The 15,683-nt window shown below is 32.5% G+C and overlaps 2 protein-coding genes across 2 annotated transcripts; both read right to left on the bottom strand.

The window, feature by feature from the left end:
* Positions 1–1,674: 1,674 nt before the first annotated feature.
* Positions 1,675–3,470, bottom strand: LOTGIDRAFT_239367 (hypothetical protein). The gene is made up of 2 exons (XM_009054842.1): positions 3,344–3,470; positions 1,675–2,786 (listed from the first exon to the last, which is right to left on the bottom strand). Exons 1-2 carry the CDS (start codon positions 3,461–3,463, stop codon positions 2,235–2,237), a joined length of 672 nt encoding a protein of 223 aa, XP_009053090.1. The 5' UTR covers positions 3,464–3,470; the 3' UTR covers positions 1,675–2,234.
* A 5,210-nt stretch (positions 3,471–8,680) lies between these two features.
* Positions 8,681–15,352, bottom strand: LOTGIDRAFT_227129 (hypothetical protein). The gene is made up of 11 exons (XM_009054841.1): positions 15,205–15,352; positions 14,224–14,363; positions 13,490–13,560; positions 12,784–12,924; positions 12,212–12,240; positions 11,525–11,707; positions 11,199–11,267; positions 10,628–10,705; positions 10,317–10,409; positions 9,860–9,968; positions 8,681–9,608 (listed from the first exon to the last, which is right to left on the bottom strand). The coding sequence occupies exons 1-11, from the start codon at positions 15,274–15,276 to the stop codon at positions 9,409–9,411; spliced, it is 1,185 nt and encodes a 394-aa protein (XP_009053089.1). The 5' UTR covers positions 15,277–15,352; the 3' UTR covers positions 8,681–9,408.
* Between the last annotated feature and the right edge of the window lie 331 nt (positions 15,353–15,683).

The raw sequence follows: 15,683 nt of genomic DNA, 5'->3' as shown, positions 1-15,683 counted from the left end.
TAATCTAATAAATCTATAAAACTAAGTAATAATCCATTAAACTAAGTAATTTTGAAACATGCTTAGTTTAATAGATATATCGTCTTATATAGAGATTCTATTCTTTAGTCCTGGTAAGTCCAACTGATGAATATATACACTTATTGACCAAGTTTGAGACTTTAAATTTTGTGTCCATTCTAAGAGGTATTATTCCTTAAAATGGCTTAATTTTGAAAATATTTAATTTTCAATGTTATTTTTGTCTTAAATATTATTGAAAATTGTGCCTTAAAATTTAGTAAAGTTGTATTCATGTCAGTCTAAATAAAATTAGACCAAACTTTCGTTCCGTTTTTTGTCTAGCTTTTTTTTTAATATAGTCATTTCAGTTAGGGTCTAACAACAGCCCTCTTGAACGTTTTTCAAATTGACCTTTGACATAGACCGATAAACACAACGTAACACAAAATGCCAGCGCTGGAGAGAGTAGAAATTTGATTGGTTAAAGCAGACGTCATCGAATTAGGTCAAAAAATTAATTTGACAAACGCTCAACAGGGCTGTCGTTAGACCCTAACTGAAGTGGCTATGTTAAAAATAAATATTAATAAAAAAAATGGCACGGAAGTTTGGTCTAATTTAAATAAATGTATTTACGTGTCCAGTTCATTAGCTGTTTAGCCCATGACCAAAGATAAACAGGACTTCATAGTTCATTTCATCCCATCAATATTACTTGTTTAATAGACTGTAACATCGGTCTCTATTCCAGCCTCCAATAGCTATTTGGGCAAATTTCTGCTGGTGTAGACAGAAAAAATGGCCTTGTTTTATGGAACTTTCGGCATCTGCTGGGGTTTAAAACCTATTTAGATACCTCGAATCTGCGAAACCCAGATATATTTGGAAAGATGACTATTTTTGTGGTTCAGTCATACCATCATTTTCTCCCTACATCATTTATGTCATGTCTCCGGTTTCATCAAAGTTTTTTGGGCGAAACTGATCTAGCAGCAGCCAAAAGTTCAAAGGTCACATGATACTAACAAAACAATTTACAGTCATTATTAAATATTATGTTAAAAAAACTGTATCTTCTGAGGTGTGGAAAATCCCCATTAAACAGGGCATATTTTTTCTGTCTCTACACCAGCCGACAACTGTCAAAATATCAATCAGAGGCTGGAATAAAGAACTAGTAATATAAATTAATGTGATTAATGTGATAAAGTGTAATTTTACATATAATTTGTAATTTGTATAAATAAATATTTATTTTTCAAAATACTTTTTTTTTGTTTTGTTCCGAGTTAAAGAGATTTGTGATGATATGTACCAGGGACACTGATACTGATAGCATCAATTTGTACCATTCAAATATTTAATCAGTCGTCTGTAGCTTTTTGCTACACTAAAAATTAGCGTTTGATGTTGTCACTTATCGTAGCATATGCTTCATCATATTTTCACAAGGTCCTTCGTGATAGGTGACATCATCACACACTTAGTTTTAGCGGATTGGCAGGAACCGTAGACATCTGATTGAAAATTGGAATATTGTAAATTGATACTATCAATTTCCTGATACATAAAAAATTTAGAAAACCTCTTTACAATTCCTTTAATCATTTCTGGTCTAAAGTATTTTTTGATTAAAACTGCCCCCCTTCAAAAAAAAAATCCATTTAAACTCAAATTTGTAATCGTAAACAAGAAAAAATAAACATTTCATTACGTCTCAATATCAATAAATAAATTTATAACTGAAGATTTTTAAATCTTTTAAACAGACTAAAATAGTAAGTTTCCTAATCTTTTGATCAGTGGAATCAGTGAAAATAAGTGCACCATCTAAAGCTGTTGGACATTTCCTTAAGCATATTCTTAAAGGTACACTACCTCTTAGAATGGACATAAAATTGATAGTTTCAAACTTGGTCAATAAGAGTATATATTCATCAGTTGGATTTACCACGTACCATGTCTAGAGAATAGAATATCTATATAATCTAATAAATCTATAAAACTAAGTAATAATCCATTAAACTAAGTAATTTTGAAACATGCTAAGAAGTGTATTTCAATAATTATTTAGTTTAATAGATATATCATCTTATATAGAGATTCTATTCTTTAGTCATGGTACCTGGTAAGTCTTACTGATGAATATATACTCTCATTGACCAAGTTTTTGACTTTAAAGTTTATGTCTTTTTTAAGAGGTAGTATACTTTGAAACAGTTTCCAGATCCTTAAACATGCCTCCTTCGTTTGTTAGTTCCAGGGGATGTATAAGATCCTTGCAGCTTCATGAGCTCTTTCTTATTTTTGGAAACTTGGGATGGCCTAATTTTAAAATGTGGACCATGTAGATTATAGAATTTCTGTAAAGCACCATTAATTTTCTTTCTAATAAAAAACATAAATGCCTTTTGACCTACAGGATTTAAGTGGACGCCATCTTCTAGCATATACGAGCAACGTAGTTTACGAAAAAACTTTTCGTGACATCCAACAACAATTTTACGTTTATGTTGAACCATGCCTCGAAATTCCTTGTTGATTTTTATTCGCATTTTATCATAATCTTCCGGAGTTTGATATCGCGGGTTTGGACGAATAAAAACAGTTCCGACGATTACTGGAATCTCGCGAACTTGAATAATTCTTTCTGCAACTTTCAGCATTTTTTTAGCGACATCATTGGCGCTAGTATGTGGACTCAGGTCATTCCCACCACTCTGTATAAAGACCAGTTTAGTTTCCTTTGGTAGTTCATTTATCAATCCAAAAATATTATCCAACTGAAATGAATGAATGTAAATAGAGCTCAGGGTAGCTTAAGCTAGAAGACTACACTTGTATAGCATCTGTCCATAAGAGAACTACAAGCCTGACCAAGTTACTACATTCAGATTTTTTTTACGAGATTCTTTATTTTGAATAATCATTGATGACGTCATGTCTATACACTATACAGTAGACTCAATCATCTTGTTTGTGGTCTATTTGTAGGAATAATGCAATTTTCGTGCAGTTTTGGAAGTTCTAGTAGGAAACTATTTACATATTATATTGAGGTCCACACCAACCCCCGGAAATGCCGCATCTGTCCCTTTAACCAAAACCAAGTAATGCTCTCTTCAGACTTCTGGTAAACAAAGATGTGTGTTGGTGTTTCAATAATAAATGTCATATTCGAAATGAAATCATATCTACTTCGCCATGCAAAATCATGCAATAAATAGCCATGGACAATTACTGCATTAGGCTTGTCGGAAAAGCGTCCTGTACATACATCACAAATATTTCGTAGAAATTCTCTTGATTTTTCAGTTAATTTACATCAAATTTCACCTACCTTGGAGCCACCTTTCCCGTGGAATGATATTTCATGTTCTGGATGCACAGGTTCTTTAATATCTCGTGAAAATTCTTCCAATCTTCGCACGAAAGAATGTCCAACGATAGCAACTTTCATTTTTCACGCCATTAAAACTTGTGGATAGAGGTGAGCGATTTTCAATGCAAAACCCTTGAACTTTTTTTTATTGACTATCCCCTGAAAGGACCTAGAGTTTCTGTGGCCGAAGTTTTCAGCTCTAGTTTTACTTAGAAGTAATTTCAAAATGTTTCTTAACAGCATTGCCACGACTAAAAATGGCAGTACACAAATTTAATTATCATTGCACATCTCTATAAGTTTGTGCAGAGCAAATGAATCGAACTTTTGTGGGCTCAGCGGCAGTAATTTTTAGGATATGCCCACCCCCCCCCCCCCCCTCCAATTGAATCCGCAAATGGGTGGGGCGCACAATAATTGTCAAACTAAGTAAAATAATAGAACTGATAGATGAATCGAACGGAATATTCAATCGAACACCCCTCAATGTTTCTGTTCCGGGTCAAAGTTCATCTAATAAATAACAGCTTGAAAATATACAAGGAATAAATGTCAAAATTTCCTATCTCCGTAGATATTTGCACAAAGGGTAAGTATGTTTTAATTTTCACGCAGACAAGTAATACAGAAAGAACAGGTTGGCATTTTTTCAAATTTTGTTTGATTAATGCTACCAGGCTTTTAGATTTCGGAGAGGCCTGCTACTGCACTACCCACTTGTGTAGTTGTGACTTACACACAGCAGTTCAATTGCTTGCAATGTCAGTTTCACACTCAATACTTAGCCTAGGTCTGTTGTCAGTGTTTAGGCTGGTATTGGTATTAGGGGGTGAAAGCCAACAAAGGCCCAGGCATTAGAATTTTTCTTACCTTGTGGAGGATTTGAATCTACATCAACTAATCGCCTAGCAGACGACAATCTAACTCGGTTTTCGTAGATTGATGACATCACTAATTGCGAAATAGTCGTCAAACACTTGGTTTGTATAAAATGCAGGAACCAAAGACATCTGATTACTGATATCAAAACACATAAAATTTTTAGAAAACCTCTTTACAATCCCTTTTTATTAAATATTGGAATGAGTTTCTCATATTTCTAGACAATTATGGAACAGTCTAATTAAAATTAGACCAAACTTTCAATGTTTTATTAGCTTTTTCATGTTTATTATAGCCATCTTAGTAAGGGTCTAACAACAGTCCTCTTGAACGTTCTTCTGCGTTGACTAACCAACCAAATTCCTACCTTCTCCATCGCTTTCATTTTTTGTTTATCAGGTTAGGTCAAAAGGTTAATTTGACTACTTTCCACAGAGCTGTGATTAGACCCTAACTGAAGTGGCCTGTATCAAAAATAAAACAACGGAATGAAAGTTTGTTCTAATTTTGATAAGAAGAAATATTAAAGATTTATTCCCTTCCTATCATTTATGAAAATGCTAATACTTATATGAATAGAAAGAAGAGGTGTTTTAATGACTTGGAAAAATATCAGTTTGTCTCACATGTCAATAATTAATTCATAATTAGCTAAATTAGAAGAGAATTACCGACAGAAACACCGACTAATCAAGAAAGGTCAGAAAGTCTTTTATTGTTTATCCAGACTGTATATACAAGGACATTTATGATTGGTTAACCAAGCAATATCTCATATATGAATATTGCTTGGTGATAAATCATTAGAAAAACCAATTAATCTAATAGTTTGCTTAATTTGTCACTTTATGCAATTCATCTTTAAATATCCTGTTTTTCCAATTTCAGGTACCAGATTGACATATTATGTGGTATATCATGGAAAATATACAACAAGATTATAATTTATCTGATCGTTTGATACGAGCTATTAGTAATTGGAGGACTTTATCTACCTCTAATGATGATATTGAAGAGTTAATCCAACTAGGAGCAGATGTTAACAGATTACATGGTACTTTATTACCGTTACATTGTGCCTGTATGGCCAGTGACAGTTATTGTTTACGACTTCTGCTACAAAAGGGAGCTCGGGTAGGTTTAGTATGATACAATTAAATAGCATTTTTGTCCTTTTGGCGCTCTGTAACATATAATTCCTTGAAGTTGGTCATTGACTCCATGTCAAAAATCCCTTTTGTTTTTTTTAAGGGACAGTTTCGTCATTTTCAGGGGTTGATTTTAGGCTTGAAGATTCCTAAACACGGATAATTCTGGCACACATGGATTTGAAAGTTGAGCTGTGAACACTATTTCGCCAAATAAAACAGGTTCTCCATTTGTTTGACCAATTGTACCTCAGAAACAGGAATTTCTTTAGCTCTTCTAATCAGTAATAGTATTCACAGCTCACCATTGAAATTTGAAACTTCAAACTTCAAATCCATGTGTATCCAGAATTATCCGTGTTTGAAAATTAAAAAGGCTCATTTTTTTATTTTGCCATATATAGAAAAGACATATATAGAAATAGAAAGTGAAATTTCTAGTTTGAGGTATTTCTGAAGGAATTATACAATATTTGTACATTTCTAGTACCTCTGATTCTGAAGACCATTGGTGAATCTGTGCCGTTAATAGACAGCTTTTTTTTTGTTTGTTGACAGGTCAATGAAGTAGATGGGTATGGTAGAACAGCTTTACACTATGCAGCAGAAAGAGACGTATTTTGTGTTGATATTTTATTACAACATGGTGCAGATGTGAATATGGGAGATGGTAATAATGATACGCCATTACATTGGGCGGCTTATACCAATAATGTTCAATGTGTGAAACTCCTCCTTCAAAATGGCGCTGAAGTTGATGTAATGGACTACAATCGTGACACTGCCTTGAGCTGGGCGGCGCGAAAATGTCATTTAGAAATAATCAAAATACTTCTGGAATATAACGCTGATGTTAATTCGCGCAATCTAAATGGGCAGACGGCTTTGATGCGAGCGGCAGCCATTCAAGCAAGTGGACTGAATACAGAACATGATGATGCATGTTTAGAACTGTTGATTGAAGCGTCTGGACAATTTGATTTACGGAATGATAAAGGGGAGTTAATCCCTGATATAGCTAGAGACAATAAACTAAGTGAATTGTTAATGCCCTATTGTGTTCTACCACGTTCTCTTCAAAATCTCTGCAGGCATCAGATTAGGACCAGTTTACGGAACCAATATCTACCAAATGTTATTCCTTTGCTTAATCTTCCACGTAAACTTCAAGACTTTATTCTTCTACAAAGATGATGATTGTAGTTTTTAAAGGGATTGTAAAAAGGTTTTCTGATTTTTTGTGTATCAGAAACACTGATAACATCAATTTCCATTCTAATTTTCAGTCAGACATCTTAGATTCCTGCAATTCCACTAAAACTAAGTGTTTGATGTTATCACTAATCATAAAATAGGCTTTATTGTAATAAGTGACGTCAACAAACGCTTAGTTTTAGTGGAATGGCAGGAACCAAAGACAGTTGAATGAAAATTTGAACGATGCCCAGATACCCATGAAAAATTTAGAAAAACCTCTTTACAATCCCTTTAAGGGTTTATGAGTCAGATGGCATCCAATACTTGATACATTATGGGAAACCTAAGTAGAGTAATACGACAGCTTTTTTTTAGGTTTAGCCATCCCACAATTCCTTATTATATCAAGAAAGATTTTTTCAAGACATGCTGTGATTGGTTAAAAATAATATCATTGGGACAGTATGTAATATTACTCTACTTTAAGTTTCGATATCCCCCAATTCTTTATATCAAGAATCAAATTTTACATGACATGCTGTGATTGGTTAAAAATAATATAAGTGGGACAGACCTTTGGTAGAAATTTAGTTAGATTACAATTAAAAAATAATGATGAAACGAAATTGTAATCTGAATTTTAATTAAATTGCATGTCGTCTGACCTGTTCATCCGCTATAATTCAAAATGGTATTATAGTCAATTTTAACGTCTTTCAATATTCATTTTTAGAGGCTTTTAGATCTTTTTGTTATGTTATCTCTATATTATTATTATTATTAATTATTGTGAATTAATTCTAAACAGGTTAAGGATTATATAAAAATATAATTGTTTTTTTAAGTGTTTTATGGTGCAGGCACACAAACAGTCATAGTGGAAAACAGCATAGACAAATGTGGTGAAATGATGTGATAAAGCATATTTTGCGATTAGTGACATAGTCAAACACTTAGTTTTAGTGTAATTACAGGAATCACAGATGTCTGATTAGAAATTGACATGGTGAAAATTGATGCTGTCAGTGTCCCTTGATACACATAAAAATTTAAAAAACCTCTTTACTATCCCTTTAAAAATCCAAATGCTCTAAGGTGTATTGGATTGATGCAAAAACAATTATTTAAGCACATCACAAACAAGAACACCTTTCATTGTTTTGGGCCAAAATAGAAAATAATTATTTTAAGTTTGTTGTGATCAGTTCATTTCAATGAGAAAAAAAAACAAAAATTAAAATTTTAGCACTTTAATATAATAGGGGCAAAATGAAACTGTAATACAATGGGCCATCATAACTTGTTTCAATCACACAATATTGTCTTCGCAGGATAGAACCTTTAAAAGTTAGATTTGATGTTGAAATCCTAACAATTGACTGATAGATTGGGGTGTCTTGTTTTAAAAAGGTTTTCTAAATTTGTATGTGTATCAGGGACACTGATAGCATCAATTTACCCCATTTCAATTTTCCAATCAGCCGTCTACGGTTCCTGAAATTCCAACATCACAAAGGGCCTAATATGAAAAAGCATATTTTGCGATTAGTGACATCATCAAACACTTAGTTTTAGTGGAATTGTAGGAACCACATACATCTGATTGAATATTGGAATGGTGCAAATTGATTCTATCAGTTTCCCTGATACACATTCAATTTTTAAAAAACCTTTTTAACAATCCCTTTAATTCACAAAAACTTGAAAAAACTTGAAACTGTTAGATGTTCCAATTAATCTGGAACTAAATAATATTTCATTGAGACCAGCACAGTGTTATATTGAGTTTTGATAAGTTAGTCGACCTTCAAAAAATGCAGATGAGATGTTAAAAGAATATTAATTCTGCAAATCTATAGACCATATTCATGCCTCGTTTTTGAGACACTGAAAGCGAGGTTCATAACTCAAATTACGTCATCCATTGATATGATAGCGATGTCGTATGAATGAAAAGCCTGTTTGACATAAAAACACCAGTTCATCAGCGACAAAACGGGCCTAAAACTGACCTTTCTTGGAAATGAGCTAAGGTTAAATTCATTTGAAAGTATTGTTAGATAGCTCAATCAATTCTGATTTTAATGATTTAAAATATGATTAGTTTTGAGTTAAAGGTATTGGAGAAGGAGGTCAAGGTGGTCATTTTAGTGCAGTGACACCAAACTACCTTTATGTGTTATGGCCGACGCATGAATAAGGTGTATAAATTTCTAATTTTTGAAGAAGGAAAACACTTGAACACTTAAAGGAACACTACCTCTTAGAATGGACATACAATTTAAAGTCTCAAACTTGGTCAATAAGAGTATATATTCATCAGTTAGACTTACCAGGTATCATGACTAAAGAATAGAATCTCTATATAAGACGATATATCCATTAAATAAATGATTATTGAATCACGTTTCTAAGTAGTTTACTTAGTTTTAATGAATTATTGCTTAGTTGTGTGGATTTATTTGATTATAGAGAGATTCTGTTATATTGTTATGACACCAGGTAAGCCCACTGATGCACAAAGACACATTTTAACCAAGTTTAAAAATTTCAATTTTTTGGTCATTCTAAGAGGTAATATAACTTTAAAAGAATTTTTTTTAAAGAATTCATTCATTCCAGGAATTTTTCAAGCACCATTCAGACTCAGTATTTTTCAAAATACCTTAAATTCAAAAATGATTGTATTTTTGAGGATAATAATCCTAATCCCACTTCTGCAGACATTTTGAGAAATACGAGTCTGACCAAATAATTGAGTCTTTTGTAAACATAATTTAATGTTGAAATCAAACATCAATCATCTTCAAGTTCCAGATTTTCTAAATCTTCGTCTATTAAATCTATATCATCCCCATCAAAAAGTCCTTCGTCAATAGGAATATCACTTGTTAATTCACCGTTTTCACTAGCAGCTAGTGCCATTGCTATTTCTTTATCACTTGCTGTGTTATTCGAAGGTGGTAAAGCGGCTGCCTGGTCCAATTTATTGTGCTCTACAAGTATAAAATATACAATTTTGGATCAATTATGCTGGAAAAACTGGTAGTTGGGACATTTAGTTGTAAATCTTGAAAAGACCGTTACTAATTGATTTTAATTTAGTCAAATTTCCATCAATAATAGGGTTTCTTGATAGGCCTTGTTTGTTTCTTTTTCTGTCTACCACCATCAGGCTACCAAGTTGATTTAATAAGAAGAACTAATTTTTCAAGAATTCTTCTTGAAGTATTTAAAGACAACTTACCTGAATTTGCCTTTAACCTATCTTTTGAAGCTTGAGTACCAGAAGAGTCGACATCAGTAGCTTTAATATTTTCTAAACATACATCCACCACAGGACCATCATATACATCCTATAAATACAATTCAAATCTCTTGCCAGTTTTATTCAAATAAGACCAACCTTTATTTCCGTTTGTATTATCGTTTATTTCTAGTACAGCCACTTCAGTTAGGGTCTAAAGACAGGCATTTTTATTTAAGCAAAATGTATTGACAGAGATTAAAGTGTGCATTTATATAATACAATAATACAGCGCATACAAAGATTTGGAGGAGTAAAATTTACCTTTTGATTGGACAATATTTAGCTACGAATATGTAATTTTTTTCATTTGTATTGCCACGAGAAAGTGAGACGTGGTGTGGTTTGAGCGCTGATAAGTCCCTAAGTGTCATAAAGCTGTTCTATAAATACTAACCTCTTCATCTAATTCTCTTTCAACCTGATCATCAGCATCTTCATCATCACCACCCATAGTCGGATCAAACTCAAACATCTGTCTTCCACTAATCTAATTATATCAACAAACAGAATTATGCCCTTGGCCCCTTCTTTGATTGGATTAGCGCCATTTTTGTGACAGGCTTAAGACCCCCATCTTTATTCAGGCTGGCCACCAATCTCTAAAAGGAGATAACTCTTCATACAGACATGATATTTCCAGACCACAATATAACAATATGTTTGACTATGTTATTACAATATGACACTATAGTAGCCTACACTTACCCCTGATAATTTGCCCTGTTTGTAAGCATTCTTCTTTTCCTTCTCATCCTTTTCTCTGGCTTCTCTCTTTTCTCTTCTCTAAAATTATTCAAAATATTTTAACACCGCTGTTCATAGTCTGAGACATTTGCCTCTATTCCAGCCTCCAAAAGATATATAGATAGTCAAAACAAGGAGCTGTTTTAAGGGGATTTTCCACACCTCCGAAACATAATATGAAATTACCTTTAAGATAACGGTAAATAAGTGATGGGTATCATCGTAACTTTGGTATCACCTTTTCGAATATATTTGGGTTTGGCGAATCCGATGTAAATAAATACGTTTAAGAAAATCCCCATAAGACAAGGCCAAGTTTTTCTGTCTCTACACCAGCCAACAAATTTAAAAAAACTATCAAAGGCTGGAATAGAGGGAGATGTTTCGGTCTATCCTGTTCATTGACTGAACTTTAAAGATCAATTCAAACATTTATCAAATGAGTGCAGAAAGGTAGAGACCTTAAAATACAATTCCTTCTCACCAAAAGCTTACGACAAACAAGTGAAGGTCTTAATCAAAAACCGCCTACCTTTCTTTCTTTCCACTTAAGAAATGACTCTAAAGTAACTTTGGTTGTATCATCACCTAACATAGCTCTCTACAATAATAATAAGATAATATCATTAACAATGTTTAATAACAGCATCGTTTAAAGGGATTGTAAAATTTGTTCACTTTCACAAAATCCCAGTGCTGGCAGAAATTTGATTGGTTAAAAAGCAGGGTCATCAGCTGGTTAGGTCAAAAGGTTATTAAGACCCTAACTGAAGTGGCTGTATTATAAATAAAAGCTAATAAAAAACTGGAACGAAAGTTTTTTATAATTCTAATCAAACTGGGAATTTACAAATATACCTCTTTTTCAATCAGTTCTTCTATAGAGATTTCATCTTCTTTATCTTCTTTTTTCTGATCTTTTTTAAGCACGTAACCTTCAGGTAGAGCATGTCTGTATGTACATTTATCACCTCCATTAGGACACGCCCAAAACCATCCATAACCACCGCTTTCTACAGCATCCAAGAAATGTTTACACACCTGAAATTAATATTGTTCTTTAAATTTATTAAGTGTTATACACAAGTAAGCGGTCTAAATATACAGCATGACCTTTCGTTGCCACCTTCAATTCTACAGCTAAAAATGCCTCTATACAAACACTAGAGTTGTCATTTTAACATTCAAACGCAGATATTTCTGGACACACATGGATTCGAAGACTCAAATTTCGACTATGAACTGTGAACACCATTACTGACAAGCTCAGCTAAAAAAAAAAACGTTTCTGAGACTAAAGTATAATTGGTCAAAAAGAATCGTGCAACTGTCCCTTTAACTTGTTTCATCAAGAGAAGTCACCCTCAGAAAAACATGAAACAAACATCAAGATTTGATATGAAATTGATTACAAGTCATTTATTCTATATGACTGTTATATATGTACAGTAGATCTAATTACTGTATATAATGAAATATAAAGGCAGTATATGAGTATAAATAAATTGCTATATGTGAAAAATCAATATAATATAATTTACTTACCAGTGCAGTTCTATCTGGTCCGCCAGGTGCTGTAATAAAAAATAACTAATCAAAGATGGGTTTCCTTATTTTTTTAATGTCAAATTAAGTAAATTATTTCTAATGAATTATCATGTATTCTTAATTATATCATTACATTCTTATTGCATATAATTAAGAATTTTAACCAATCATGGATTGGATAAACAAAAAACAGAGACTATTTGATTTTTCATGATCGGTCACTTATTTGGATTCTGCTGGTAATTCTCTTCTAATTTAGCTAAGTATGATTAATTATGGACATGTGAGACAAACCAGTATTCTTCAAAGTCTTTAGAACACCTTTACTTTCTATTTGATATAAGTATTAGCATTTTCATTTTCATAAATGAAAATATTAAGGGAGCCCGTCTCTAAGTATTTTTCTATATCTATAGATAGAGCTGGGTAAAATAACCAAAATCATCGATTATCGTCGCTAGGAATTTATAATTTTGATTATCAATTATCAGTTCATATCAATTAATTATCAACGTCTATTTTCTCCCGTATACCTGTTAACAAGTCATAATTTACTGAGCAATACTTACCATCATCTCGAGTGTCTGTATATAAATCACGTTTTTCAGCTTTACGACCAATAGCTAAATCATGAGAAAATTTACATTTGTCTCCTTTAGTACACTGGCCTTGTCGAAAAAACTGACAAAGCACAGACTTGGGATCAGTACCTAGAATATAATACAAAGTTTTATAGCAATCAAATAAACTTCTCAGAGCTTTTTTAATTTCAAATTCATGTACCAGAGAGGCTGAAAAGTTCATTGGCCGATTTGGAAGGAGTTATGCCACAGCAATGAAACGGTATGCATCAAATTAGACATTTTCTGATACCAACAGCATTGTTTCTTTTCAGATTGACTGACGCTGGTTGAATGATTCAAGACCATCTTTGTAGAAGTAGGGTGTTTCCACAGCATCAACTGCTATCCCACAAATATTTTTAATCTAAGGATAAATGTACTTGGCACTTAAGGTGCAGACACACAAACAGTCTTGGACGGTGATTTTTGTCACTGACAAGAGTTTTTTACTGAGTTTCACCAACCAGCTATGGGCACACGAAAAATCTCCATTCGGTCGTTTTCCACTAAATCGATAATCACCTGCGGAGCATGAAATTGAAAGGAAAATGAATCTGATTGGATATCTATCTGGCAGACGATAAACAATCAGCGACAAATATCAAACTGGTTTGAAACAAAGAATTTTTGTTTTGTTCTGAAACCGACTTACCTTTGCTGACATTTTGTTTTACAGGTTTAAATAATGCACTAAGTTCTTCTAATTCTTTTTCTTTCTGTAATCTCTTATTTTTATATATTTATCATTTTACCTATCATAACTATACAAGAGAATCCCTCTATAAATCCATAAAACTAAGTAATAATTCATTAAACTAAGTAATAATTCATTAAACTAAGTAATAATTCATTAAACTAAGTAATAATTCTTTAAACTTAGTACTAATTCATTAAACTAAGTAATAATTCATTAAACTAAGTAATAATTCTTTAAACTTAGTACTAATTCATTAAACTAAGTAATAATTCATTAAACTAAGTAATAATTCTTTAAACTTAGTACTAATTCATTAAACTAAGTAATAATTCATTAAACTAAGTAATAATTCTTTAAACTTAGTACTAATTCATTAAACTAAGTAATAATTCATTAAACTAAGTAATAATTCTTTAAACTTAGTACTAATTCATTAAACTAAGTAATAATTCATTAAACTAAGTAATAATTCTTTAAACTTAGTAATAATTCATTAAACTAAGTAATAATTCGTTAAACTAAGTAATTACGTTATGGATTTATCAGTGTAATCAAGGATTCTGTTGTATATTTATGTTCAGTCCAACTGATGAATATTTACACTTATTGACCAAGTTTGAAACTTTTAAATTCATGTCCATTCTAAGAGGTAGTATTATTAATTACCGATTAGTGACATCATCAAACACTTAGTTTTATTGAATCCCTTTAATGTATGGTTCCTTACCTTCGATGCTTTAACATTGCCATGTTGAATCTGCTTTTTAACAGTCTCAACATATTTCTGTTGTTTGGCACCTTTTTTATTTTTCAGACCAAAAGTTTTATCCTGAAATACAAACAATTGAACAATAACTGAATCTGTCATTATATGGTTTCTCTGAAAATTATAAAAATTCTTGGTGTATGTAGAGGAAATATGCATAGGCAGTGAGGGAAGAACAAAATCATTTAAGTTAAAGCCTTAAGAGCTGGTGGCGCAGTGAGTAAGTCAGACGTTTGCTGGCTAACCTGAAGGTCCAGGGTTCAATCCTGGCGAAGGTCAAGATAATAACTTTGGATTTCTTAACCCGGTTTCCCCCCAGTCAGTGATACAGGTAAGAGGAACTGACATTGAAAAAGTATTAGTTGTTAGGACAGGACATTAAACCAAGGTTCTGTGTGCTACAGGCTATACATGTACAAGAACAAAAGTAGGTTAATGCCACTGTCCTTGGAAAAATTGCTTTCATTGCACACTGCATGGCCTTGTGCGTCTTCATTAGCCCATTAGGTGCAGAAAAGTGGGATGTAAACTTCATTCATTTTCATTTCAGAGCTCTGTTGGACATGATAATATCAAGACAATTATAGGCCTATCTGCTTTACATTTATATTTTAGTAAGTACCTAAGCAAAATTTATTTTTGTTTTTCTGAATGAAATTTAAAAACAGATTAAATTTTGTTATCGGAGTGTAGACCAGTGGTCAGCATTCTAAAATTTTAAACTTTATATCTGACCTATGGTCTAGGGTTTAAGTAGGGCCTAGTTTGCTTCATCTTATTAAATTAGCACCTTAAATTAACATTTGTTACATTGGCCATACTGGATAAGTTTGAATTTGTTGTCGTTGACACAGTGTCACAATGAAACACTATTTACACGATAGGCCTAGAAGTATTTCATTACCTCGATAACTTTCTCTTTTTTCTTTTGCTCTGTCTTTTTACTTGGTTGATTGGGTTGTTTCTTGGGCGGCATTTTAGATCCAAATTAGCTGAATGAGCGATTTATTTCATGTTTTAGTGAAATCACACGTTGTTTTGGCAAAATGTCTGATTTCTCACTTCCGGTAGCCACATTTTCGTATAAACTTTTAACAGCTAAACATCGTTTCAATATACGTTAATTGCATTGGTAGAATGTTCTGTAAAAAGTTGTAGTTGTGTTCTTCACTTCTTCATCAAAATTTAATCAGTTCAGACGACAATAAAATATAGTTTACTGGTGGGTATGATTATCTGGCCTTGCCGGCAGTGATGAATATACATGTACTAACTATGCCGGCAACTCCTTTTGATGTTGCCCTTTGATTTAAATACATTTATAACCTCCCAAAAAACGAATCAGCTCCTTAATTCTCCTTAATTTTAGAGCTGCAGGCTTTA

Source organism: Lottia gigantea (assembly GCF_000327385.1).
Source record: "Lottia gigantea unplaced genomic scaffold LOTGIsca_228, whole genome shotgun sequence".
NCBI lineage: Eukaryota > Metazoa > Mollusca > Gastropoda > Lottiidae > Lottia > Lottia gigantea.
The sequence above is the reverse complement of the archived record's forward strand: the minus strand, read 5'-3'. Positions and strand labels throughout refer to the sequence as shown.

Bases quoted from the DNA above. Each gene is read 5' to 3' on its own strand.
- LOTGIDRAFT_239367 (XM_009054842.1), bottom strand. From the start codon at position 3,463: ATGAAAGTTGCTATCGTTGGACATTCTTTCGTGCGAAGATTGGAAGAA. The intron at 2,787-3,343 runs GTAGGTGAAATT...CATTCATTTCAG, and splicing joins ACGGGAAAGGTGGCTCCAAG to TTGGATAATATTTTTGGATT.
- LOTGIDRAFT_227129 (XM_009054841.1), bottom strand. From the start codon at position 15,276: ATGCCGCCCAAGAAACAACCCAATCAACCAAGTAAAAAGACAGAGCAA. The intron at 12,241-12,783 runs GTAAGTATTGCT...TTTTTATTACAG, and splicing joins TACAGACACTCGAGATGATG to CACCTGGCGGACCAGATAGA. The intron at 11,268-11,524 runs GTATATTTGTAA...TTATTATTGTAG, and splicing joins AAGAACTGATTGAAAAAGAG to AGAGCTATGTTAGGTGATGA.